Below are 26,173 nucleotides of genomic sequence, written 5' to 3'. Positions count from 1 at the left end.
TTCAATGGCAATTAGGAATAGGTGGACACCTACACCCTATGAAAGAAAAACAAAACCCTCACTAACCCTACATTCCAGTGCACATCCTCCATCATTTATGAATGATTCTTTAATCTGCATTGTCCTACATTGTTTCATCCACATGACTATCTGGCTGGAAGAGAACTGAACATTAGACTGAAATGAAAAATGTGAAATATTTGGACCCCTTTTTCCCAATACAACACATGGCAACATCAACACCAACACATTCCAAGCCACTCAATCTGGTGTGCCAGGGATTTGAGTCATCAACAAACCAAGGACAGGAGATTTCCTTAACTATAGGTCATTAGTGACCCAGTTGAGTTTATGACAACATTATAGCCCCTTTCAGTAAGCCCAGCTTCTTTATTTTCAGATTCTTATCCAAATTTAACAATCAAAACTGATGGAGATCATCATCATCAGCTTTGAGTTGCTTCCAAAAACTGTGTGCATGTAAATTTATTATACATGTAATCACAATAACCAATCACAAAAAGTACTGAATTTTTTTTTGTAAACGAGGAAACCCGTTTTAAAGTATTCATATTCAATGGCAGTACTTCCTCCAATTGATCCACTGTGATTACTACCGCTGTTAAAAGACTTGTCATGCAACAGTAGATCCAAAATTACCACTGCAGTTTTGGATTTAAAATTAAGGCACATTTAGGTATGAAGAAAAGCACCAGCGAGTAATACAGCTTTACACAAACATTTTTCTTCACATCAGAAACCAACATTCCAAAAAAGAACGCAATCTAGCCTTTGAGCTCCGAGATACATTTTTACTAAGGTCTCAACATTGCACCTAGAAAACTGCCAGTACTCAGTACTTAGAGCAGATCTTCAAAAAAAAAAAGAAATATTTTTCACTGCTAATTTTCAAAAGTTGTTCTCCAAATATAGTCTTTAATTACTACAGCAAAAATAATATATCATTATGTCACCACTGACATAATTTGAATGTTATAAAGTTGATGCATTTGTCTGGTGAATCTGGTCATTTCAAGATGAATTCTTAAATATGGAATAATCTAAATATTGCTAACAAGCAAAACATACCATCAAAGCTTCTCCCAAAATGCATTACCTCACATTTCTCAACTAGTTGAGAATAATGTAGAGAAATTAATGTCAAGGAAATTACAGAGAAACAATTAAATATCTAATTACGGAGAAGTGTTAACTCTTGCCCTTAATGAAGACAAAAACAAGAATTTGCAATAAATCACAACAATCTATACCACAAGAGGAAAGGGTGCTGATTGATTGGCAAGTCAATTTGTGACTTGCCCAGGCATTGGCATAAAAAAAACCAATAAGGAACTACAGCCTTCAAAAGCTTTCAGGCAAATGAGAGAAAAAAAAATGCAAGGTTTGAACACATTTCTTTTCCTTACAAAGAATAAATCCTTACATATGAATATTTTCCACTTCTAATAAGCATAAATAGCTACAGCACAAATTATGCATTCATAAAGCTTCAACAAAATGTCTCTTTACAGCAATTTTCAACTTCTGTTCGATCAAATGATTGAACACAATTAAGATGGTTTCATCTTTCCTCATGTTATAATGAAGTCCAAGTGGACAGCACTTCCTTCCAAGCTAAGAGCAGCAAGGAGGGGACATGAAAAGTCCTTAGTTGGTAGGATTAGGGAAAACCCTAAGGCTTTCTATAGGTATATCAGGAATAAAAGAATGACTAGGGTAGGAATAGGTCCAGTCAAGGATAGTAGTGGGAAGTTGCGTGTGAAGGCTGAAGAGATTGGACAGACACTGAATGAATACTTTTCGTCAGTATTCACTCAGGAACAGGACATTGTTGCCGATGTGAATATTGAGTCACAATTAATTAGAATGGACGGCTTTGAGGTATGTAGGGAAGAGGTGTTGGAAATTCAGGAAAGGGTGTAAATAGATAAGTCCCCTGGGCCTGATAGCATTTATCCTAGGATTCTCTGGGAAGCAAAGGAGGAGATTGCAGCGCCATTGGCCTTGATTTTTATGTCCTCGTTGTCTACAGGAATAGTGCCAGTAGACTGGAGGATAGCAAATGTGGTTCCCTTGTTCAAGAAGGGGAGTAGGGATAGGCCGGTGAGTCTCACTTCTGTTGTGGGCAAAGTCTTAGAGAGAATTGTAAGGGATAGGATTTATGAACATCTGGATAAGAATAATGTGATCAAGGATAGTCAGCATGGTTTTGTGAAGGGCAGGTCATACCTCACAAACCTTATTGAATTTTTTGAGAAGGTGACTAAGGAGGTAGACGAGGGTAAAGCGGTAGATGTGGTGTATATGGATTTTAGTAAGGCGTTTGATAAGGTTCCCCATGGTAGGCTACTGCAAAAAATACGGAGGTATGGCATTGAGGGTGAGTTGGAGGTGTGGATTAGGAATTGCCTGGCTGGAAGAAGACAGAGGGTAGTAGTTGATGGTAAAGGTTCATCTTGGAGTGCAGTTACTCGCGGTGTTCCGCAAGGATCTGTTTTGTCATTGCTGTTTGTCATTTTTATAAATGACCTGAAGGAGGGGCTAGAAGGTTGGGTGAGCAAGTTTGCGGATGATATGAAAGTCGGTGGAGTTGTTGACAGTGAGGAAGAATGTGTCAGGTTACAGCAGGATATAGATAAGTTGCAGAGCTGGGCAGAAAGGTGGCAAATGGATTTCAATGTAGGTAAGTGTGAGGTGATTCACTTTGGTAAGAGTAACAAAAAGAGGGGCTACTGGGCTAATGGTCGGATACTTGGTAGTGTGGATGAGCAGAGGGATCTTGGTGTCCATGTACACTGATCTCTGAAAGTTGCCACCCAGGTAAATAGTGCGGTGAAGGAGGCATATGGCGTACTGGTTTTTATTGGTAGAGGAATTGAGTTCCGGAGCCCTTAGGTCATGTTGCAGTTGTATAAGACTGTGGTGCGGCCGCATCTGGAGTATTGTGTGCAGTTTTGATCGCCATACTATAGGAAGGATGTGGAGGCACTGGAACGGGTGCAGAGGAGGTTTACCAGGATGTTGCCTGCTATGGTAAGAAGATCGTATGAGGAAAGGCTGAGGCACTTGGGGCTGTTTTCATTGGAGAAAAGAAGGTTTAGGGGTGACTTGATAGAGGTGTACAAGATGATTAGGGATTTAGATAGGGTTGACCATGAGAACCTTTTTCCACGTATGGAGTCAGCTATTACGAGGGGGCATAGCTTTAAATTAAGGGGTGGTAGGTATAGGACAGATGTTAGGGGTAGATTCTTTACTCAGCGAGTCGTGAGTTCATGGAATGCCCTGCTAGTAGCAGTGGTGGACTCTCCCTCTTTATGGGCATTTAAGCGGGCATTGGATAGGCATATGGAGGATAGTGGGCTAGTGTAGGTTAGGTGGGCTTGGATCGGTGCAACATCGAGGGCCAAAGGGCCTGTACTGCGCTGTATTTTTCTATGTTCTATGTTCTAAGCCATTATATCCGATTAAAGATGTGGCATCCAGAATTTTTCTGCGTATTCCAGACTCTGGTCTAACCAGAGTCTTGTAAATCTACAGCATAATGTCTACTTTCATGTACTACAGATATCCAGACAAAGGCCACATTCTTAATGCATGTTTGATTTTTTTTGGAGACATTTCATTATAACTAAATGATCAGTGTATATAAAACCCAAATCTCTGGATCACATTGCTTGCAACATCTCACCATTTAATAAGTACTCTGTCCTCCCCCTTTAACATCAAAATTGGATAGCCTAATTTGTCTTTCCGCTAAAGTTTTGGCTATTCACGTAATCTCTTAATATCTTTTCATAATGTTTTGATCTACCCTGCTTACAGTGCCACCCGTACAAAACACTGAAAAGAATCAAGACTGATTTGACGAACTTCTATTCTAATGTTGATTAGTTCTCTTTATCTTTAAAGAATACATTCTTTGTAATTACTATTCTAGCTCCGATTTATGGTAGTGACCAATTTCTAATAAGATGCTTCTCAGCATTTACTTGTTTACTTGTTCCAGCTGCTAACCACTTAGTTTGTCATCAACTTACTTTCTTCATTTCTTTCAGTCATCTTGGCTCATCCTTTTTACATTAATTATCATGCTATCCAACAGGATCTGTAGACTATGCTGTGGTAGCCAATAGCTCTGGGACATCATTAAAGATCACCCCTTTCACCAATTGGCCTCCTAATTTGGCAACCTTCTGTGCTTCTTTTATCACAACTTCTATACCAATGTCAAAGAGAAATGGTGTTACTAGATAGCTTGTCTCAGCCCATACCCAATTACAACAGGCACAGTTTTACTAAATAGTGCCCTGATTTAGCAGTCTGCCCCATGTACAGTGCTGCAATTCGTATTTAGCCTTTCTAAGCAATCTGATTACCTACAATTCTTTCAACAGCTTTGACTAGTTTTAGGTTTTTGTAATTCTGTGGTAGCACCCCATCTCTGGTCCAGAAGGTCCAGTTTCAAGTCCCAGATGCCACAGAGATGTTTCATAACATGGCCAAACAACTCAATTCTAAATGGCTCCTTGAATCTTTAACAATTGTGTGCGTGTGTGTGCGTGCGCACGAAGCTATCCACATTCGCCCAATTTTGCACTTCAGTATTCCTGATTCTAATCTCTAATCACTGCTAGCTGTGGCTTCTGCTACCTCAGCTCTGAACTCTGCAATTACTGTCCTAAACTTTTCTACCTCTCTACCTCACTTTCGCCCTAAAAGATTTGCTCTTTGGCCAAGTTGTTGGCCATTTGCCCTAACATTTCCTTATATGATTTGGTCTCTGAATTTTATTTCAGAATACTATTGTCAAGGGCTGTGGAATCTTTTATTTCATCAAAGGAACTATAAAAATACAAGCTGCTGTTGCTAACAAGGAAAGGTTGTCCCTTCAAGTAGAGGAAAAGTAGGTTTCCTCCTTTGATTCCTTCTACTACTCATTTTTTCTGCATTGTCGCCACAGCATTCATCATTTGCAATGCTTAAAAAAACTTCTTTACTTTCAACATTTATCTGTTTAAAAAGTCTGTGCCCTCCTTCATCCCACATATACATCTGTCATTAATTCTTTCCAATTAATACTGGGCAAAGTCACCTTTCATTCCATCAAAACTGGTTAATTTCAAAATCAACATCTTTCAGCTATAACTCTTCTGGCCAGGATACTGCATTATTTTACAAATATTAACCTAACTACAGTTCATTTGCTTTTCTTGCTTAATTTTGTAAGACCAAGTTTACGACTGCAATCTTCCTTACTGAACATGGAACATACTGATTACCGACACAAATCAAAGTTCGCCTTTTAATTCTGCTCATAAATCTTTGTCTTACCACAGTCTGAGATTATCGTCTCCAATAATTATTTTGTTAGTACTGTGGGCATTTCATATCAAAAGACTTCAACCTTCAATTCAGATTTTACCCATACAGTTCATACAATGAACCTTTGTGATTTTTATATGCAGTAATTATGAAGGCTTTTGTCAACTATATCATTTTATCAATCCTTTTCAGAACAATAATCAGTGAAAATTCCACGGTTCAGCTCAATTGGCACCACAGGAGAAAGAGAAAGCATCTTACTGGTGAATGCATATTTCAAGTTCCTTATAAGGTTATTTTAGGAAAGTCAAAATATCTAAGAATATGATTTGTCATATTTTCAGTATTTCCTATTCCTTTACAGTTACAAACTATATGTCTGTCCAAACTTACAAACAGCCTTTTCATCTTCATTGTTTTTAAACCAAAATATAACCAATTTAATACAAGAGAATTAAGAGTGCAGCAGAACGTATGAACAAGTTAATTTGGATAATATGATACTAATTTGAAGAATGTGATAAGTTCATCGCTTTTATTTTTCAATGCTCTATAAATAAGCAATTGTGTCTTGGAACCCAAAGCAAAGATAAACCTGGTAACTACTAAAACCACACCTTCGACTGAACCATTCTGAAACACATTTTTGCATTCGTTACAATATATGCAGTCCCAGGTTTGAAGACTGATCTAAAAACAGCTCTATTCTCAGCACTCTCTTGACTTACATTTGTAACTTCAATTTTTAACTTCTATTTGAATTTCAAGCTTTCCATTACTACTCCTGTTAAGCTCTACATAAACTTCAAGATGGTACCTCATCGTTCAATGCTCCAAAGTACAGAAGAGGCATATAGAAAACTGGGCAGAGTTTTACTTCCAGGTCACTATGAAGCCATCTTGCTAAAAATGCATGCACGGTCATCAGGTGCAGAAAGGACGTCCTTGGCATCGATGCCCCACAGTCGAATAGCCCACCGATACTCACCGTATAGGCTCACACATGAAGAATAGACCCTTGGGTGAGGTACCGGAGGGCTGCTGGTGCCTGTGGAACCATACCCCAGCATGAGTCACCACCTTCAGGAGAGGAGAGAAGGGGAGAAAATTGGGAAAAAAAATTCTTTAGCTTTACTCTGTGTCAACATCGAAGAGTAAAGTCTCACCATGTGACGACTACACATGAATCACAGGCAGTGCATTAGCACATGTAGGCTTGCCTCAACAAAAATCTTTCAGAAGTTTTAGATCCAACCCTACCAATCACTCAACCCTACCTGCCAACACTTGAAAATGAGTTGAACCAGATCACTGGATAAATAAGGTTAACAGCTTGTAATAAGATGACCTTTCGTCTTAACATGATGGAAGAAAATCACCCATTGATTGCGGAACAGTAGAAAAAATGTGTCATGGATGTCAGCTGATCAGACTATCTCCACCCTACCAGCTGAGGGAGTCTTTGTGACAGCTTTATTGAGAGACAAAAGTCAAAGGAATTGCGCATAATAAGTAAATCACGAATCAGTAACACTTGAACACAATACAACTCTAATCAATCATTGATATTAAAATAAGCCATTGCAAGCTTATTTCAGCACATAGACTCAGTCATGGAGAACACACATGATCAAGTTATGTTCAGTGACTTTGGAAATGTTACTCTTCAGCTTGTAGTTTGAAATCAATATCTGTCAAGAATGACATAATTCTGGCAAACACTTATTCATTCAATTACAGGTACTACATTTCATGCCCAGAGCAGAATGTACAAAATCAAATTGACTAGAAAATCAAGTTTTTAATGGTGCTGATTGAGGAATAAATGTTAGCTATAACTTCAGGGATACGTTTTCTGCTGTTCATCAAAATAATGTTGTGGGATCTTTTAAGTCCACCTGAGACAGCAATGGGGCCAGTTTAACATCTCATCAAAAACATGGAACATCTGAACGTGCAGTATTCCTTAATAATCACGAAGTGTCAGCCAACATTTCTGTATCCAAGTCTCTGGGGTGGGACTTAACCTTTGTGTCAGAACCCAGAGTTAAGACTACTACCAACTTAGCCACAGTTAACTCATCATAAGTTTACGCTTTATTAAATTGCTCTTTAAAATGAGCTATGGGCTGATCCTTTCAGTTCCTAGCAAAACCAGTTTCCTGAATATGATTTAAATTGGATGTTCTGCATGCTAAATGATGGGAAACTGTTTGCTGAATGTTCCCACCTCCAGTTCCATGTGTTCATAAAGCTCCTATCTGTCTCATTCACGTTTCCACTGCTTACCCCAATATCTACTGGGGACATTAACAGTATGCAAAATGGAGAGGGGTCAGTTGAGATGGATAACTGCTCAACAATTTCTTTCCTTTTGACATTCTGCTTCTGACATTGCTCCATTTATTCATTTCTCATGGACAATTGCTAGAAATAATATTTTGTAAGCTCCTGGAGAATTTAAACCAAAGGGAAATATTTTCAAATTCACTTCACATCACTTAGCTATTTTGTTGTCACGAGTTCAAAACTATAAATGGCCTAAAACCACTAATCAAAAGCCAATATGGATGATTTCATACCAAAATCATATCACATGATGTGTTAGTTTCTTATTGACTATATTAGAATAGATTTTTCAAGCCTCTTTCTTTCCAGGTGATTCACGTTTTGAGTGCATTTCTAGCTCTCAGTCAGCACCTGTCATGCTAATTAAAAATGTTATAATAGACTGCAACAATCACTTATATATAGAAATAAACAGAAGCTCACAGTTACAAAACAACGTTCTAAACCTGCTCATGCTTATGTCATCCTAACAGCAACTTGTAATTTGCATTATGCCTTTAATGTTGTAAATGTTTTGGGGACCGGGTGCCAAAATGGTAAGGTAACTTGGACTGATAATCCAAAGAGGAGAAAGTGAGGTCTGCATTCCTGAAGAAGGGCCTGTGCCCGAAACGTCGAATCTCCTGTTCCCTGGATGCTGCCTGACCTGCTGTGCTGTTCCAGCAATAAAGTTTCAACTGATAATCCAAAGACTCAGTCTTATATTCTAGAGACACTGATTCAAATCCATGAATTAATGAATCTAGAATTAAGAACTAAACTCAATAATGGTGATCATGAAACTATCAATAATGTTGTAAAAACCCATCTGGTTCACCCATGCTTTTTTCAGGAGGCCATCTGCCATCCTTACCTGGACTAACTTACATGTGACTCTAGACTCACAGCAATGTGGTTGACTCAAATGTCCTCTGAAAAGGCCTAGCAAACTTTTCAGTTGTGGTAATTAGGGATGGGCAACACCTGTGCCGTGAAGACCAGATTCCATTGAAGAATATATATAGTGCTTCATGAGCATTATCAAACAGAACTTGACATCAAGCCACACAAGGAGATGTTCGAACAGGTGACCAAGCACTTGGTCAAAGAGGCATCTTAAAGGAAGGAGAAAATGCAAACAGGCATGGAGGTTTAGGGAAGACATTTCAAACATTAAGCTCGGCAGGTCAGCCACCAATTGTGGAACATGAAAAGTCAGAATATGCAAGAGGCCAGAACTGAAGGATTGCAGAGATCTTAAACAGTTTTAGGATGTTATAAAAGCAGTGAGCATAAGCCATGGAAGACTTGAAAACAAGAATAAAAATTCAAAAATCAAAGCATTGCCAGAAAGGGAACCAAACATACACCAGAAACAATGTGATGGGCATGGAGCATGTTCAGCTTGAAGCAACAGAGGTCTGGATGAACACAAGTTTACAAATGGCGCAAAGTCACAGACTGGCCAAAAATATTAGAATCATTGGACCTCGAGTAATAAAGACTTTGCTGAGAACTTAATTAACAGAAAAACAGTGACAATAGAAATGTTTTAAAATTAGGTTTCTTTGGCATTTTCACTACAAGTATTCCTACTAAATTGATGCAAGTCAGATTCACTTCATAAAAATATTAGTAACTCAATTTTGTTAACATAAACTTTCATTGCAAAAGAGGTTCAAGGGGCTAAATGGACTACTCCACTTCCTATGTTCACATACTTCAGATGATTTTAAAAAAAAGTAAATTTTCCATATCAACATTTACTTGTGTTTACAGGAAACTCTCTTATTGATGTTAAAATATCTTTCATTATGTTGAAAGTAAATCTAAGTTGCACTTCATAGCTGTTTCATTAAGTACATTCCAATTGTTGATCCAAATAAGAGAGAGTGATCAAGTATGTTCAGTTGGAACCAACAATATTAGAATTTTGGAGAAGCAAAATGAAACATTTCGGTTTACTGCAATGACTGTAATGTTCATAAAAAAAGTTTCATATGATTCTTACCTTGCCCTTTGGAAGATATGCCACTGCAATCAGATGGATTAATTACCCAGTAGTAATATTTGAGAGTATGCATTAATTGCAGCACAGTGCCTACTCTACGTATAGTACTGTATATAGTAGCAGTGCCAATGAATTCAGCAGACAAGTACGTATAAAGTGAAAGCTGCACCTGGAAATTAAACATAAAAGGTTATTTTACAACTGTTGGTATGGGATTAAAATGACAGACAAAACTTTACTCTCCATTTTACTCCTACTTTGGTGCCTCTGTTCTCAGCCTTGTGTAGTATTTCAAAGAGGTTCAAACCAAGTTAAAGGACCAGTACCTCATGTGTCAATCAGGTATTTTGCAGCTTTCTGGGTTCAATATTAATTTCAACAATGTAAATCTGTATGTTTTGCCCTCATTCAGTTTCCTTTAATTTGCAAATTTTGGTTCTACTCACAGGTTTCCTATTTTAGTAACTTTTGGGCAGCTGCTACGAATGATCATGTCTTCTGCAGTTTCTCTAGAATGTAGAACAGTACAGCACAGGAACAGGCCATTCGGCCCACCCTGTCTGTGCCGACGATACCATTCTAAACTAATCCACTCTGCCTGCTCATGGTCCCTATCCTTCTATTCCTTGTCTGTGTATGTGTCTAAATGCTTCTTAAAACATTGCTATTGTATCTGCTTCTACCATCTCCCTTGGCAGCATATTCCAGGTGCCATCTATGTAAAAAGTGTCATCGCATATCTCCTTTTAAACTTCTTCGCTCCCACCTTAACTCTTTGCCCCCTCATATTTGACATTTCCAACTTAGGAAAAAGACTGACTATGGACCCTATCCACACCTCTCATGATTTTATATACTTCTGTCAGTTCACCCCTCAGTTTACAATACTAGCGAAAACCATCCAAGTTTATCCAACCTCTCCTTACAGCTACTACATTCAAATCGAGGCAACATCCTGGTAAACTTCTTTTGCACCCTCACTAAAACTTCCATATCCTGAAATGTGGTGACCATAGATTTTGTTTCTTGACTGATCCAATTACTTCTACCTTTGGTTTTCACTACCAACCCTAGAGTTTTTTAAAAAAATCTGATTTCCAATCTTTAACAGGCCTTCCCTTTTGGTCTCTCTCATTTTGCCTCCTTTCAAACACTTAAATCTATCCAATTTCCAGCATCTTTGCTTTTTATTTCTGCTTGAAAATATCCTCGCATATTTATATGCATTTGCATAATTCCTTTAGTAGTGAAAGATTGCAACGTGCTTCACTGGATCATAGGCAGTTAAAAATTAACACCTCGGTAGACGGATACACTTAATTACACTTAATTGTTGAAAAGCTTTATAACAGAGGTACATTTTAAGGACCAATTAAAAGGAGAAGCACTAGGGTGGGATGAGTGATTGAGGGAGGAATGCCAGAGCTTATTGCTGAGATGGTTGAAGGAATAGATGCTAAAACACAAGAAGTGAAGGGATGGATAAATAGCTGGAGTTGGAGTCATCGTTTCTAAGGTTAGAACAAGGTATGAAGATAGGGGAATGAAACTATGGATGAGAATTTTTTTTTAATTTATAGGATGTGGGCATCACTGCAAGATCAGCACTTATTGCCATACTAGTTATCCTTGGGGAGGATGGTGGCGAGCTGCCTTCTTGAATTGCTGCAGTCCATGTTCAGTAGGTAGACCCACAATTCCAGTGGGGAGGAGGTTCTGCAGAGATGTCATGGAACTGAGATTTCTGACCTCCAACAATCACAACCATCTTCCTTTGAGCCTGTTATGACTCCAACCAGTGGACAGCTCCCTCTCCCCCACCCCACCCCCCGGTTCCTGTCAAGTCCAGTTTTGCTTGGGCTCCTCGATGTCACACTCCATTAAATGCAGCCTTAATGTAAACGGCAGTCACACTTCCCTCACCATTGGAATTTAGGTATTTTATTCATGTTTCAACCAAAGCAGTAATGAGGTAAGGAGCTGAGTGGCCTTGGCAGAACTCAAGATGTGTGAGCAAGTAGCTGCTTGATAGCACTGTTGATGACACCTTCTATCACTTTACTGCTAATGCAGGCAAAAGTTAACAATGGACTGTGTACAAGGATATGCTTTTTGTTACATGCTCAGGGTCATGACCACAATTAATAAATTAATGAAAGCACTGACACATAAAGTAACAAGTTTGATCAATTCAGTGATATACATGCCTCAGTCAGAACGGACAAGTACATCAGAACACAGGAAGCACCCCTAAATTAAAAATAAATAGCTGAAGACGTTTGTTGCATAAATATAAAGTAATGTAGGGACAAACCAGAGAAAAGGAGTTGCAAGCCCTTGTACTACTACAGACAGTGGGAAGAAAGGACCATCTGAACCCATAAACAGATTCCTGAAGAAGGGCTCATGCCCGAAACGTCGATTATCCTGCTCCTTGAATGTTGCCTGACCTGCTGTGCTTTTCCAGCAACACATTTTCAGCTCTGATCTCCAGCATCTGCAGTCCTCACTTTCTCCCATAAACAGATTGCCTTAATTTTTTAAATGTAACTTCTGTTGCTTAATAAATTATCCTGATTAAGTAGTTCCTTGCCCAAAATGTATTATTTCATATCTGCACCTCTTAACACAGTCTCACAACTCTGTGTTAAGGCTCACACATGACAAACGAGAGAGCTGAGGTCTCAGGTCTAAAACTCAACAAGCAATTTTGGGCGGCATGGTGGCACAGTGGTTAGCACTGCTGCCTCACAGCGCCTGAGACCTGGGTTCAATTCCCGCCTCAGGCGACTGACTGTGTGGAGTTTGCACGTTCTCCCCGTGTCTGCGTGGGTTTCCTCCGGGTGCTCCGGTTTCCTCCCACAGTCCAAAGATGTGCAGGGTCAGGTGAATTGGCCATGCTAAATTGCCCGTAGTGTTAGGTAAGGGGTAAATGTAGGGGTATGGGTGGGTTTCGCTTCGGCGGGTCGGTGTGGACTTGTTGGGCCGAAGGGCCTGTTTCCACACTGTAATGTAATCTAATCTAATGTAATCTAATCTAATCAATCAATTTCTCCATGCAGTGATTCAAGGAAGTTTTACTGACTATTAATCACAGGTTTAAAAAACACAGACAAGAGAAAGCATTTCTCTGCAAATACAAAGTTTCCAAATATTTATAAAAAACCATACCTTTGCAGGGGTATGAATCCAGATTGCAGGATTAAACAGGATGTGATCACACAACTGTTTTAATAAAGGTGCTCCATGGGTCAAACCATCCAGATATTTAGCAAAGGACAAAAACTGCTCCAGGACAGCTCGTGTAATATGAACTCTGGATGACTTTATGCAGAAAGAAGAAAAACCAGAAGATATAATAAATGATTGAATCTGCTTTTAAAATCATAATCGTTACCTCCTGAACATAAATTGTAACCTTTTGAAACATCATGATTTGGGTCAATGTGAAAATTTTCCACTGCTATGCCATTCAACATAACTATCTTGACAATATCTGCACATTAAGACAATCTTATTCAGCAGCAAATATTTAGCTATTACATCAACATGTCAAAATACAAAGTTTGTCTACCATATTTTGAAAAGATTTTGTTTAATCCTTAAAGAAAGGAGCATTGCCATAGCTCTCCTACAAAAATACCTGGAATAGGTTTTAAATTCTATTGAATTTAAATTGAATTGAATTCTACTATTATTGAAATAATACATATGTTCTCATTAAATATTATTCAAAATTACTTCAAAAAATCAGAACTCAACTTTTTCAAATTAGTTACTTTTGCAAATAATTAACTGTCGAAGTTGAAATATTGTTATGTATCCTCTTATCTGAATATCACAAAAAAGGCATCAACTTAGCTTAATTTATCAAGTTCAACCAGATATACTTTTGCCTTGAAATGAAGATTCATTTTGTTTCTTGAAAACTTACCTTTTCTAAGAGGTAGCCGATTACCAAGAAACCTTTTCCACCCAACATTTGTTCTTGCATGGCCACTGAGCTCTTTAGTAGCTCAACTAGAAAGGCTAGAAGGGTTGCACTGCACAAAAAGATAAGGAGAAATTTCAAAGAAATACTGTTGCTTTTTTTTTGCATTCATTTTTGCAATATATGGTCTTGCTTGATATTGATTGCTTTAGGAACAAAATTATTGAAATTAATTTTAAAATCACAATGGGAGATCTTCCACCGTTTCCACAAAGAATTTGGCACTTAAATTCGATAATTACCACCAAGTGAATCGCACGCTTATGAGCAGAAATACAAAAGCTGAGTTTATACACAAGTAGTTCTCCTAGAACGCCGTAATTGCATTCCAGCGAAACATCGCTTAATAGAAATAACGGAGGCTGAGAAAAGTGAGCTTGGGGCAGACCAGCAAAAAATATCACGCACAATTACTCAAATATCAGCTAAAAGTCTAACACAAAAGTATAGCACAGCCTAAATAAAAGGTTGAAATGATATTTATTAATGAAATAAAAGTAAACTTAACATCATACACTTTAAAAATATAACAAAGCTCCTCTCAGTACAGTACCTCTCACAGAAAGCTGCTGCGGCAGCAGCTGACATCAGTGCATGCGCAGTATTGTCACGAAGACCAGCGCTGACATGTGCAGTATGGGTGTAGAGACATCAGCGCATGCGCAGGACATCACGAAGACCGGTGCCAACATCGTGCAGGCTCCAAATGGCACAGACATCGGCACATGCGCAGAACAGCACGGACATCAGCATGAGCATAGAATGAAGTGCGTGAACTAATCCGCACTGGAATCAAGCTGCTGTGAACAGAACTATTCTCGAAAATACTGATTACTAATTTTTCAACCATGTTATAGCCGAATCATGCTGCCGAAACACACATTATACCAGAACCACCTGCATTTCTGCACTGTGGGTGAAGGCATAAAAGCAAATTGGCTAAATTGTGATGTTAAATATGCCATTTTCATACCACCTTTGGCAAGACGTTCAAAAGATAAATTCTATCAGCAATTCACTATGGGAAGAGTGTGATGAAAATAAACAAAAAAAGCAATCTCAAAAGAAAGTGAGTTAGCTGCAACAATCACATCAGGTGATACTGCAGAAACCCTCCACGTCACAACACAAGTGAAGAATGGCAGTCATAGTCACATTGCTACTCTGCTCCTATTTTATTCCCCAATCCCGTCTGATTACTAGCTCTGAATTCCGATCCTACCGCCTCCAGAAATGCACAACATTCATAGAACGAACACAATTTTCCAGTCTTGCGTGATTGTTGGGAGAAAGCAAACCATGGCCCCTTTAGCAGCAGTCAGTGTCAGTGTTCTGAGACTTAACTGTCCAATAGCACAGCCAATCTCTGTGACAACAACTATGAAACAGTGAATTCATTAGACATGAGCGTTCAGGTGGCACTTGTTTAAGGGATTTGATCGGCAGGTAGGTAGGGTACCAGCTAAGTGATGAAGAATAGCAGGCAGAAGGATGTCAGGTCTGTGGGGAATATTGGGCTGGCACTGGAGTCGGAGCTGACAGTGGCCAAGGGGAGTGGCATAGCCAGCAGGCAAGCAGGAATCGGGGCTTAGGCCAGCAGCAATGGGACGGTCAGACAGTTGTGGTTGTCAGAGGTCCAAGAGGGCACTGTGTAAAACCAGGAGGCACAGTCGGGCATGTTTAGTGACTCGGAGAGTCTATTGATTAGTTTTACGAAAGTTAGACTAGGTTTTTGATCACTTGCCTTTTCCAGGCTAACTACTAACCTCATCGAAGTGGAATACTTAGAATGATCTGGCTTTTAAAAGAAAAAATTGGAGAGTTCCAAATGCAGGGAAATTGCACTGCTCCAAAACTATCTGGCAATCAGAATATTTTGGCATATGTTTCTAATGTTGTGTAACCAAGTGCTTTACTTTGCAAAGAATCAAAAAATGTATGCATAGTAATTTAAATGCAATTGTAACTTGGAATGCCAAAATTTGAAGTGAGTTGTGCAAATACATTTATAGAAAGGTTGGATCAGACTGTTCTGCTGGCAGTCATGATGCCAGGACCCTCGCATGCACTGAAAGAACTGCCCAGGAAATTGACATTTCTGCTGGGCAGTTCCCTTCATCCATTTAAATCAGAGACTTCAGAGGATTCCTAGGTAATCAAGTAAAATAGTTACTCAGGAAACATTAGGCAATGAAATAGTCCAACAACTGAGGTGCTATTCAACAAGTCCATACCCACCTCACACATCAACTACAACTCCTTGAAGATCCTGACCAAAAAACCCCAAGGCACCCCACAAGGACTGGACATATCCCAGAACCCCCAACCTGGAATTCTACCCAGTCTCCAGCTGCCACCCTACTTACCTAGTATCCTACCCTCCCAGGCTCCATTATGCAAAGTCAACTACTTACAAATTATTACTTAGTAACAGAGTTATTTTCTGCCACCTGTTGCTTGAATTTTTTTAGGAAGCTTTTCAAAGCTTGCTAAAAATTTCAATAGTCTGCAAGGTTTTGCAGATTCTGAAAAAGTGTTTTTTTTAAATGATTTAAAGGTGTATACACAATCTTGTTGCTTTCAACAAGTGACCGAGTGTGATTGCTTCTTTACATTAAGCACAGCTGGAAGCAGGGAACACAGGCCAAACAAAGGAGGACGAGGTGCTTAAAGGTGGCAGCTCAATTTTGCATGGTACAAAAGTTGCAGGTGGAATTGAAGGGTGTGTGGTTTGGGGGGGGAGTCATTTTAATACTGATAAAGAAAACCATCACTGCAGTAATGAGGGAAGATGTTATAGAAGGCTCTTCAAAAGAAGCTGTTTGGGTAGAGGTTAGACATAAAACAAAAAGGGTGATTACCTTGCTGGGCTTACACTGCAATGTTAGGACCCTTGCTGTTTGTTATTTACATTAAATGACTTGGATTTTAATGTAGAAGGTATAATTAGTAAATTTACAGATGACACGAAAATTTGTGGTGCTTTTGAGACAGAGGAGGATGGTTTCAGCTACAGTCTAATATTAATCAGCTGGCAAACTCTGCAGAGCAATAGCAGATGGAATTTAATCCCAATAAGTGTGGGGTGATGTATTTTGAGCGGTTTAATAGGGGAAGGACATACGAAGTTGAATGGAAAGTCCCTAGAGAGTAATGAGGAACAAATGAACCTTGATGTGCAAATCCATAGATCCCTTAAGGTGTCAGCACAGGTAGACAGGGTGGTGAAGGAGGCATAAAGAATACTTGCTTTCATTTGCTAGGATGTTGAACACAGGAGCAAGGAAGTCTTGTTCCGATTTTATAGACCACTGCTCAGGCCACAGATGGAATACTTTACGCAGTACTGGTTGCCACATTGTCAGAAGGACGTGACTGTACTGGAAATGTTGCAGAGGAGATTCACCAAGATGCTACTTAGTATGAAAATTTTCAGTTGGGAGAAGAGACTGGATAGGCTGGAATTATTTTCCTTTCGAGCAGAGGAGGGCTATAAAATATTATGAGGGGTATTATGAGTAGATCAGGAGAATCTTGCCCCATGGCAGACGCATGTAAGACCAGAGGGCATAAGTTTAAAGTGAGAAGCAAGTGGTTGAGAGAAGATTGGAGAAAGAATTTTTTCACCAGTGGATGATACAAATATGAAGTGTGCTCCTGAGAAGACCATGGAGGCGGGTGCTCTCACAACATTGAAGAAACATCTGGATGAGTACATAAAATGATTGGGCATAGTAGGCTATGGACAACTGCAGGTAAATGGGATTCGTGTAGTTTGGTATTCGTTGGTCGGCATAGACATGGTGGGTTGAAAGTCCCATTTCTATGGTTTATCCCCCTCCCACTCTGAAATGAAAGGGGGGCTCTCAGCAGAAGATCACATTCACATGGAATGACACAATGCAGGAGTAGATATAGAGTGTTGAATCATTTTTCAATCAATAATTTTGACTTATTTAAGTAATGGATTCACTTATACTTTGTTTAATAGTACATAAGGGGAGATGGTGGCGAAGCATTAATATCACTGGAGTAATAATCCAGAACCCCAGGCTCATGGTCTCAATTGACGGGTTTAAATTTCACCATGGCAGATAGTGAAATTTGAAATCAATAAAACTCTAGAATAAAAAGCTAGCCTAACGATGACCACATCATTTTCTCATAAAAACCCATCTGGTTCAATAATCTCCTTTGGGGAAGGAAATCGGTGATCCTTACCCAGCCTGGCATGCATGTGACTCCTTAACCGCCCTCTCAGAGGTTAGGGATGGGCAATAAATGTTGGTCTAGCCAGCAACAACCACATTCCATGAATAAAATTGTGGTTAAATATATTACACTTCCTGTAATGAAGGTGGCCATGTTGCCCAGGTTTTATGACTCACCTTTTTCAAACTAATGTAAATTTTGAAAATGCTTTGAAGTAAATGTATTTACTCAAGGACACAACACAGCTAAGTTTTGCACTGCTTTAATCTTTTAACTTCAATATGCCGTTAATTTGAGCTTTAATTTGTTTAGTCATCAACAGTCATTATTGAGTCATGCACAATTCTTTTTACAGAACATTCAGTTATATCAGTTGAAACATATCGGATGATATTAAATCATTGTGGGGGGGGGGGGGTGGGGGGGGGGGGGGGTGACACTACATACTCTAGGCATTCACATACCTTGTTCTACTGCCACAGAACAGTAAAGGCATGTCAAAGAATGAATCAGCAGACACCAGGAAGTAATGTCACTAAGAGGGCTGTTGCTTTTTAAAGAAAATAGGAATTGGGCCAACAATATCTCAGCAATACAAAATTCAGCCAGAACTCTTCATAAATAATAAGCCAATTAAACATCAGGATGTCTCTGATCATGAACAATGGGTAGCAAGAATTAATAAACTTTGATTCTTAATAATTCACTACACAAAGAAAGACTGAAGACAGAAGGATAACTTTAGTCAACAGAGCAGGAGATCTGTACACAGTCAATAGGTGTTGCAAACTGCTAACCCAAGATGTATTGGCTGAAAGTCATTGTTGTAATAACTATAATTTATTTCCTACCCATTATGATAAAACTAAACTCAAATTAGCAAAAACATAATTGTGCTTGGAATTTGCCATGTAGCTAATCAGGACTAGTAACCTTTTGGACTGGCTCTCTCAATTTTAGTCTATAAATGGTATTTTATTTGGATCTTACAATCAAACTTAAGTGAACCCCACAATCTAACAGGCTATTTAGCTTGTCAAGCTTGCTACACATCTCAGTTAATCATATGTCTCTCTCAACACCATTTTCCTTCATTATCCCCATAGCCTTTGATGACATTCATATTCTGAAAATTGATCAATCTCTGTCTTGATCATGCCTCCTGGTCAACAATGGTGCTTTTTTTTATACTGGCATTTGCCAAATGTTGCACCATAATAACAAATTAATAACTATTGAATTAGTCAGTAAAACCTGAAAAATCATAGTTGGGTCTTCTGAAGCAATATAAAAAAAGGGAACTTTACAGTTACTTACCACTGCATCAGCTTACTTTGGCCTCAACTACATTAAAGCTCTTTATACTTGACACTTTTGCACATAATAGGATCAATGGTTTTTGGCATGAACCTGCATAAAATCATTGCAACTTGAACAGGAATAGGAATCTTTTGAAAGGTAAATCCAACAACTTTGAATGTTATCCCTAAAGAAAAGAAACAAATCTCAAACTCGAATGCACATTCATCTGGTCAACAATGGTACATTTCCAATAGTGACTGGACTGCCAAATATGATACCTGTAAGTGCTCAATTTAGAGAATGATAATTGCTTTGCTCTGTTAAGTTTCTTTGAATAATCAATGTATGCAATTTAACAGAGATAACATTTCTAAATAGGCTCAGCTTAATCAGTTTCTCTCATCTTCCTATTTTGCCTATTTTAAACTGAACTGTACATAGTTTGCTTCTTGCTTATTTTTGAGGTTTAGTGGTGACCAGACAAAAATTTCAACTTTCTTGGCTCTAAATTCTCTTCCCTGATTTTTCTGGCAGTCTTTGATTTAAAAACAAAATTGAAAAGTATTGGACCAAATGGGCACCGAAGTGAAGACCAATTAGGATGATTTGTGATTGTCTTGTCACCTGGTATTCCAATCAAATCTTAAAGGTACATTTTTACAAGCTCCACAAAATGAAACGAAACCAAGCCGAAACATTTCAGCAGGCCAACTGGCTAGTAAGTCAACACACTGGCGACTGTTCAAAACAGAAACTGCAAAAACGGCATTGCTCATTTGATTCGGATAATGTAAGGGAAAGCAAAGAATCTTTATGAAGAAGAGAAACCAAGAAACATTTTTGATGAGGGAGCCAATCAGATCATGTACTGCATCCAATGGAGGTAAAAGAACTGCACTTCAAATTGAGTGATGATATTGTTAAATTATATATTATGTAACTGGGGCTAGGGAAGATGGTGAGTAAAGACTGTCATGAGTTTAGAAGGAAAACTGCCCTCAGACAGGGTGTTCCATAAATGAACAGCATTCCATTTGTATACAGGTTAACAACCAGACAAGCATAGTTAACTATTTAAATGATTTACTGGAAAGCCAAGCACTTATTGAACACACACAATATTTCTTCTCAATAGGGTATCTACCAAATGTTGAGCAACAATCAGTCTCCAAACAGTTAAACACCAAAAATGGGAGTGAAGATCACAAAACATTATTATCATGTACCCAATGAATACATTCCATGCATTATTAAAATTGATTCTGTATATTCTTTTAAATGTCTGCATGCATCTAGTGCTTTCTTCACTATTCACTGGTCACATGAATCAGCAGAAGACCTTATATTGTGAATCAATACCATTGCATCTCTGAAAACATTGTGGCTTCAAGTAGTGGTGAAAGTTTTTCAAAATTGAAGGGCTTTGATAAATGGAGCAATTGCTGGTCATGGGAGATGGGAATCATCAAAACACCTGACAATGCAGTGGAGACTTGGTGAAAGACCTTGAAAAAAAATGAGTTGATCTGTATCCTCAGGCTAGGGGCATTCGTGCATGCGTTAGTGAGTGGGGTAGCGTTGGTGCAGAAGATCCTTCATTCAAGTATATAGGAGTGATGATGCAGTGCAGCATTAAGTTTAATGATCTGATTTGACTTGGCAAGACGAGGGAGTTCACTTTCAAACATATTTTGTATCAAGTGGACTACTAGTGTCATCCACTGTTTGATTCTATAGAGTCCATCACCACTTTTAAAGAATTACTTCATGGAATGAGCATTTGCTGCCCATTCTTGAATACCATTGAGAGCTGTCTTCTTGAACTACCATCTGATTTGGGACATCCATGGCGCTTTCTGAAAAGGAGTTCGTGTCTTTTAGAGTCATACAGCACGGAAACAGACTGTCTGGTCCAACCAATCTACACTATGTTCCCAAACTAAACTAGTCCCACCTGCTTGCACTTGGCCCAATATCCCTCCAAGCCTTTCCTATTCATGAACTTGTCCAAATATCTTTTAAACATGGTAACTGTACATGTTTTCAGCACTTTTTCTAGCAGTTTAGTCCATATGCAAACCAGTGTGTAAAAGAAAATTGCCCCTCATGTCCTTTTTAAATCTTTATCCCCTCACCTTAAACATATGCCCCCAATTTTGAACTCGCCCACCCTAGGGAAAAGGCCCTTGTCATTCACTTTATCTATGGCCCTCATGATTTTAGAAGCCTGAGTAATGTCACCACTCAGCCTCCTACACGCTAATGAAAAACATCCCAGTCTTTCAAGTCTATTTTACCAACATCCTGGTAAATCTTTAAGGGGTCCTACTTTCTCTCTATTTCCACTCTTGCTCTTAATCTATTTGTAAAATCTTTTTGATCCAGGAACAGTTAAAGAATTTGCAGGTGGTCACTATTTATCTACAACCTTTAATCAGTACTCATATGCTGTCCTTTACAATCACAAATTTAACACTATTACAAGCCTCACCCATTATAACTCTCATATATTTCAACCATTAAACTGTGGAAGTCAGAAGAGCCAAACATATTAAAAAGGAACTCACTAGCTTCCCCCTTTATTGCAAAACGTAGTGCACAATAACTGGCAGCAGGATATTGAAAGTGCGCATACACATTTAATCTTGTATAGAGGAGATAGAATGACAAGACATAACGATTTGCAGGTGGCATCACTGAAGCCACAAACATTTACTGGATTCCACGGAACACAAATCAACTCAACATGATTTCTCCCTTTTTCTTTTGAGATATGCCAGAACTGGAGCTTTCTCAGTCAGTGGGAGAAGACAGAAAAGGAAAGCCAAGCCATTTAACTTCATACTGTCAGTGATCAGCTGAGAGACTGCCAGCACATGTATTTAAGAGGTTAGGATAGAGGAGGGATCAATACTTTGAGAGATCCTGGACTCAGATGCTCCAAAGTCACTGTCAGGGGATAAAAGCTGTCATACAAGGTCAGGGGTAATAGGAAAGACCAATTGACTTGGTATTCATTTCACAGGGAATGGTGTACGAAAATAAGGAGGTCTTGCTAAAACTATACGAGGTACTAGTATTTCAGGTGTGGTTTAACAAAGTAGTTTTGGTCCCATTACCTTAGGAAAGACATAGCGGCATTGGAAGCAATTCAGAAAAGATTCACTAGGTTGATTCCAGGTAAGGAGGGATTTTCTCATGGATAGAGGTGGAGTAGGTTGGGTTTGTACTCACTAGAGTTTAGAAGAATGACAGGCATATATATTGAAATATACAAGATTTGTCAGGGACTCGATACGGTAGAAGAAGAAAGGTTTTTTCCCTCTTGTGAGAGGCTATGAGCAGAAGACGCATCTCTGAGTAAAGGTTCTGGATTAGAGTGGTGCTGGAAAAGCACAGCAGTGCAGGCAGCATCAGAGGAGCAGGAAAATCGACGTTTCGGGCAAAAGCCCTTCATTTTACCTAGTTTTCACCTATCTGAGTAAAGGTTGTCTATTTAAGACAGATATGAGTAGAAATGTCTTCTTTCAGAGGGTAATGAATCAGTAGAATTCTTTACAAGAGTGTGGTAGGCACATTATGTATATAAAATATTCCTTTTTTTAAAATAGGGAAAAGAATGGAGGGCTATGGAGAAAAAGGCAGGAAAGTGGAGTTGAGAAGTATCAATCAGCCATGGCACAGCAGAATAGATGGGCCAAATGGTATACTTCTGCTCCTAACTCTTATGGTCATCTTAGAACAGCATGACATTTACCTTCCGAATTATTTATTCTAAGATAAGTTACTGTATTCCTCGCATGATTATATTCAAGTCCAAATGAACATCAACACTTACAAGCTTCATGCCTTTAATATTGTTTTTCTATTCTTATTACCAAAGTGACACATCCTCATTATCTCAACCACCTTCTTGACCACTCACTGAACCTCTCATGGCAGTCTCTTGGCATTCTCCTCACAGCTTACATTTCCACCTAGCTTTTTAATCAAGAATAATCTTGGATACATGACCTTTTCCCTTGGTCTAAGGCATTAATACAAATTGAAAATAGCCAACTGACCAATGCTTTTGAAATTCCACCAGTCACAACTTGTCATCTTGAAGATGTCTCATTTATGCCTATTCTCTTCAAGTATATTAACTAATCCTCCATTCATGCTTCTATAATAACATTACCACTACTACAGTAGCTGTTATATTATATATGGCACCTCATCAAATATTTTACAAGTGGAATTTTGTACAGATCTGAATAATGAGTGCAATGGCAAAAAATGTGTCAGAATTGTGTAAGCCCAGTGAGGCCTCTCAGTGGCCAAAACAACTTGCTGTATCTTTTAAGTAACTTCCAGGAGTCAAGATGAATTTGTTGTGAGGCAGCAGCGAGTTAAGTGGACTATTACTTATTAATGATGATCTTATTAATTGTACATCTTGCATCATTTATATACAGCATTGTGCCATACTACACTGCAAGCAAACTAGACACCAAATGGTCTTGACATGGAAGTCAGAACAGGTATCTGGTGATTTCAGCTCACAGCAGACTGTGAAGAGCCTCCATGCTGCTCATCATGCAGAAGATTTCAGGGCACGATCCATGGGCAACACCCACATGCACCACTCATCCACAGACATTAGCATCCAATAATTGCCAACACCTCAGGATCTTCATGCCCTTTACAATACACTTGCCAAATACTGAGGGAGTTTAGACTTCCATTTTAGAGTGCACTAGAAATTAGCATCAAAACGTTGCTATAATAACACTTTGTACACAGTGACAGGAACTCAGCTCATGGATTGGATCAGATTGCATCTCAAGCTGCATCACAGGACTGCGAGCTTGCTCTCTTTGCGCTCACTCATTTAGCATTTACCTGGATGCTCACAGAACCACTACCTTGTCGATACACGCAAGCACTGAACCAAGCAGTTTGCCTTGCTGGTCAGTAGTCCTCAGCAAAGATAGAGGACATCTTTATGCATGGCACACTATGTTGCATGCCAGCAACATATGTAAACAACGAGGCTGGAAACCACTGCCCAAAGCGTGTTTGTTGCTGCCTTCCATTGCACTGGAAATAAAAACTCCAATGGGAAGAAAAGGCCACAACAAAATCCTGAATGGATGGGATAAATGTCCTGACTTGTGAGGGAGGGGGCTACCAGATCCATAATGGTGAAGCAGTTTAGAGGGCAACACATTACAAACAGAACCCTGTAATGTGCAGGTAACAGGCCTGCAGCCTCCCTACTACATTGTGTCCAAGTAAATACTCCTCTCTGCCCCAGACATTGTTGACCATGTCATTCAAGACCAACACTTTTGCACAAAGAAGTTAGAGAAAGAATTGCGATGTTTGGTCAAAAGGGTGCTAGCTGAACCTTGTCCTATATAAACCTTGTTCATCCTGTTTCTACATGCTGCAGCAGGTTCTCAGCACAGATATGACTGACTGTGTGGAGTTTGCACATTCTCCCCGTGTCTGCGTGGGTTTTCTCCAGGTGCTCCGGTTTCCTCCCACAATCACAAAAATGTGCAGGTCAGGTGAATTGGCCATGCTAAATTGCCCGTAGTGTTAGGTAAGGGGTAAATGTAGGGGTATGGGTGGGTTGCGCTTCGGCGGGGCGGTGTGGACTTGTTGGGCCGAAGGGCCTGTTTCCACACTAAGTAATCTAAATCTAAATATCACTCCATGGTACACTGTGAGGACATGATGTTTAGGCATCATAATGGCTGTTACACTCAGGGATAGACAGAGATTCAAATGAACAGGCAATGCAGCCTGTTGGCCTTGGTGGTTTAGCTAGATAATCCCAGAAGAGTCTGCTCCTCAATTGAACTTTCACAGATCAGGGAGGAACAGGGAAGTGGAAAGTGAAGGAGAAAGCCTCCTCTGGAGTGTTTTGAGAGGCAGCTTCTGAGAAACTTGTTGTTCTCCTCTGGTTGGGAGCCTCCAGGTACTGCCCAGTCTCCTTGTGTGGAAGGGGCATCTGATGCCATACATTCAGCCATGAGGACCACTGGTTGGGTGTTTGAGTTCAGGTGTGTGCACATACCAAGAAGACTCTGAATGCAGTAGGCCTGGATGTTCAAGTCAGTCAGCAAACTGTCCTGGGAGGTATCTTGTCAATCACGTACTTGAGGCAGCTGGATCTCCATATTGTAACTGTAGGACTGAAGTCTCTGGGCAATGAACATCATTGCCTCCCACATACCTGCCTGCTGTTCCTTTACCCTTCTTTGCATTCTGATGAAAAATTCCCGATTGCCAAAACCATAGGGTCCTGTCCTGACTGGGGCTTGGCAGGTGGATGGTCTCTGGCGGTATTCTAAATGCCAACAACTTGAGATTTTTCTTCTTCAATCAGTTGTAGAGCTGTCGCAATGATATGCTCATCAGCCTAGGCTCTCAAACGTTATAAACATTATGTTCCCACCAAGATGTCAGTATCTGAGCTGGGTGGTGGAATGCACGATGCAACTTTGCCTATACTTCCTGAGGCCTTGGAGCTCTCCCTCAGAGGTGAAGGAGGCGGCTTCTGTGGAGCTATCCATTCTTTGCTGGGATTGTGGCCATTCTGTTGGCATCTGCAAAACTCAAGGGAAAGAAGTTGACACAGCCAATGGTAAGAAGTGGCATGCAAAGAATAACACAAAGTGGGATCAATGTGTGAACTACAGTGGAATAAAAGTTGATACTTACTCAATTGACAGGACATGCATGTTTTGGCATCATGGACTTCTCCTGTGAAGGAGAGAATTCTCTTCTTATGGTGGATATGGGCCTAATGCCTGGTAGCCCTCCACCTATCCTATCTCTTTCTGCCCTTATCTGGGCTGTTTCCACCTGTAATTGGGGCGAGGGTTTAACTGAGTGAGGTGCAAGTGGGTAGCACAGCTGCAGGTTACCAATTATCCTTGGCAAGTCAGTAGGCAGCCGTTGTCATGCAGCAGTAGGGTTAGGACATTTTG

The 26,173-nt window shown here is 39.5% G+C and overlaps 1 protein-coding gene across 1 annotated transcript in view; it reads right to left on the bottom strand.

Annotated features, from left to right (window-relative positions):
* Positions 1-26,173, bottom strand: part of LOC122551068 (neurobeachin) — a 991,558-nt gene that overhangs the window by 818,970 nt on the left and 146,415 nt on the right. Inside the window, exons 11-13 of the mRNA XM_087988254.1 lie at positions 13,620-13,728; positions 12,857-13,009; positions 9,686-9,854 (exon numbers count right to left, since the gene is read on the bottom strand). Coding sequence (XP_087844380.1) covers positions 9,686-9,854; positions 12,857-13,009; positions 13,620-13,728 — 431 coding nt within the window. The remainder of the gene's footprint in view (positions 1-9,685; positions 9,855-12,856; positions 13,010-13,619; positions 13,729-26,173) is intronic.

The sequence above is a fragment of the Chiloscyllium plagiosum genome, unplaced genomic scaffold (assembly GCF_037043375.1).
Source record: "Chiloscyllium plagiosum isolate Xiang-an unplaced genomic scaffold, Cpla_swu_hap1 HiC_scaffold_6, whole genome shotgun sequence".
In the NCBI taxonomy this organism is placed as follows: Eukaryota; Metazoa; Chordata; class Chondrichthyes; order Orectolobiformes; family Hemiscylliidae; genus Chiloscyllium; species Chiloscyllium plagiosum.
The sequence above is the reverse complement of the archived record's forward strand: the minus strand, read 5'-3'. Positions and strand labels throughout refer to the sequence as shown.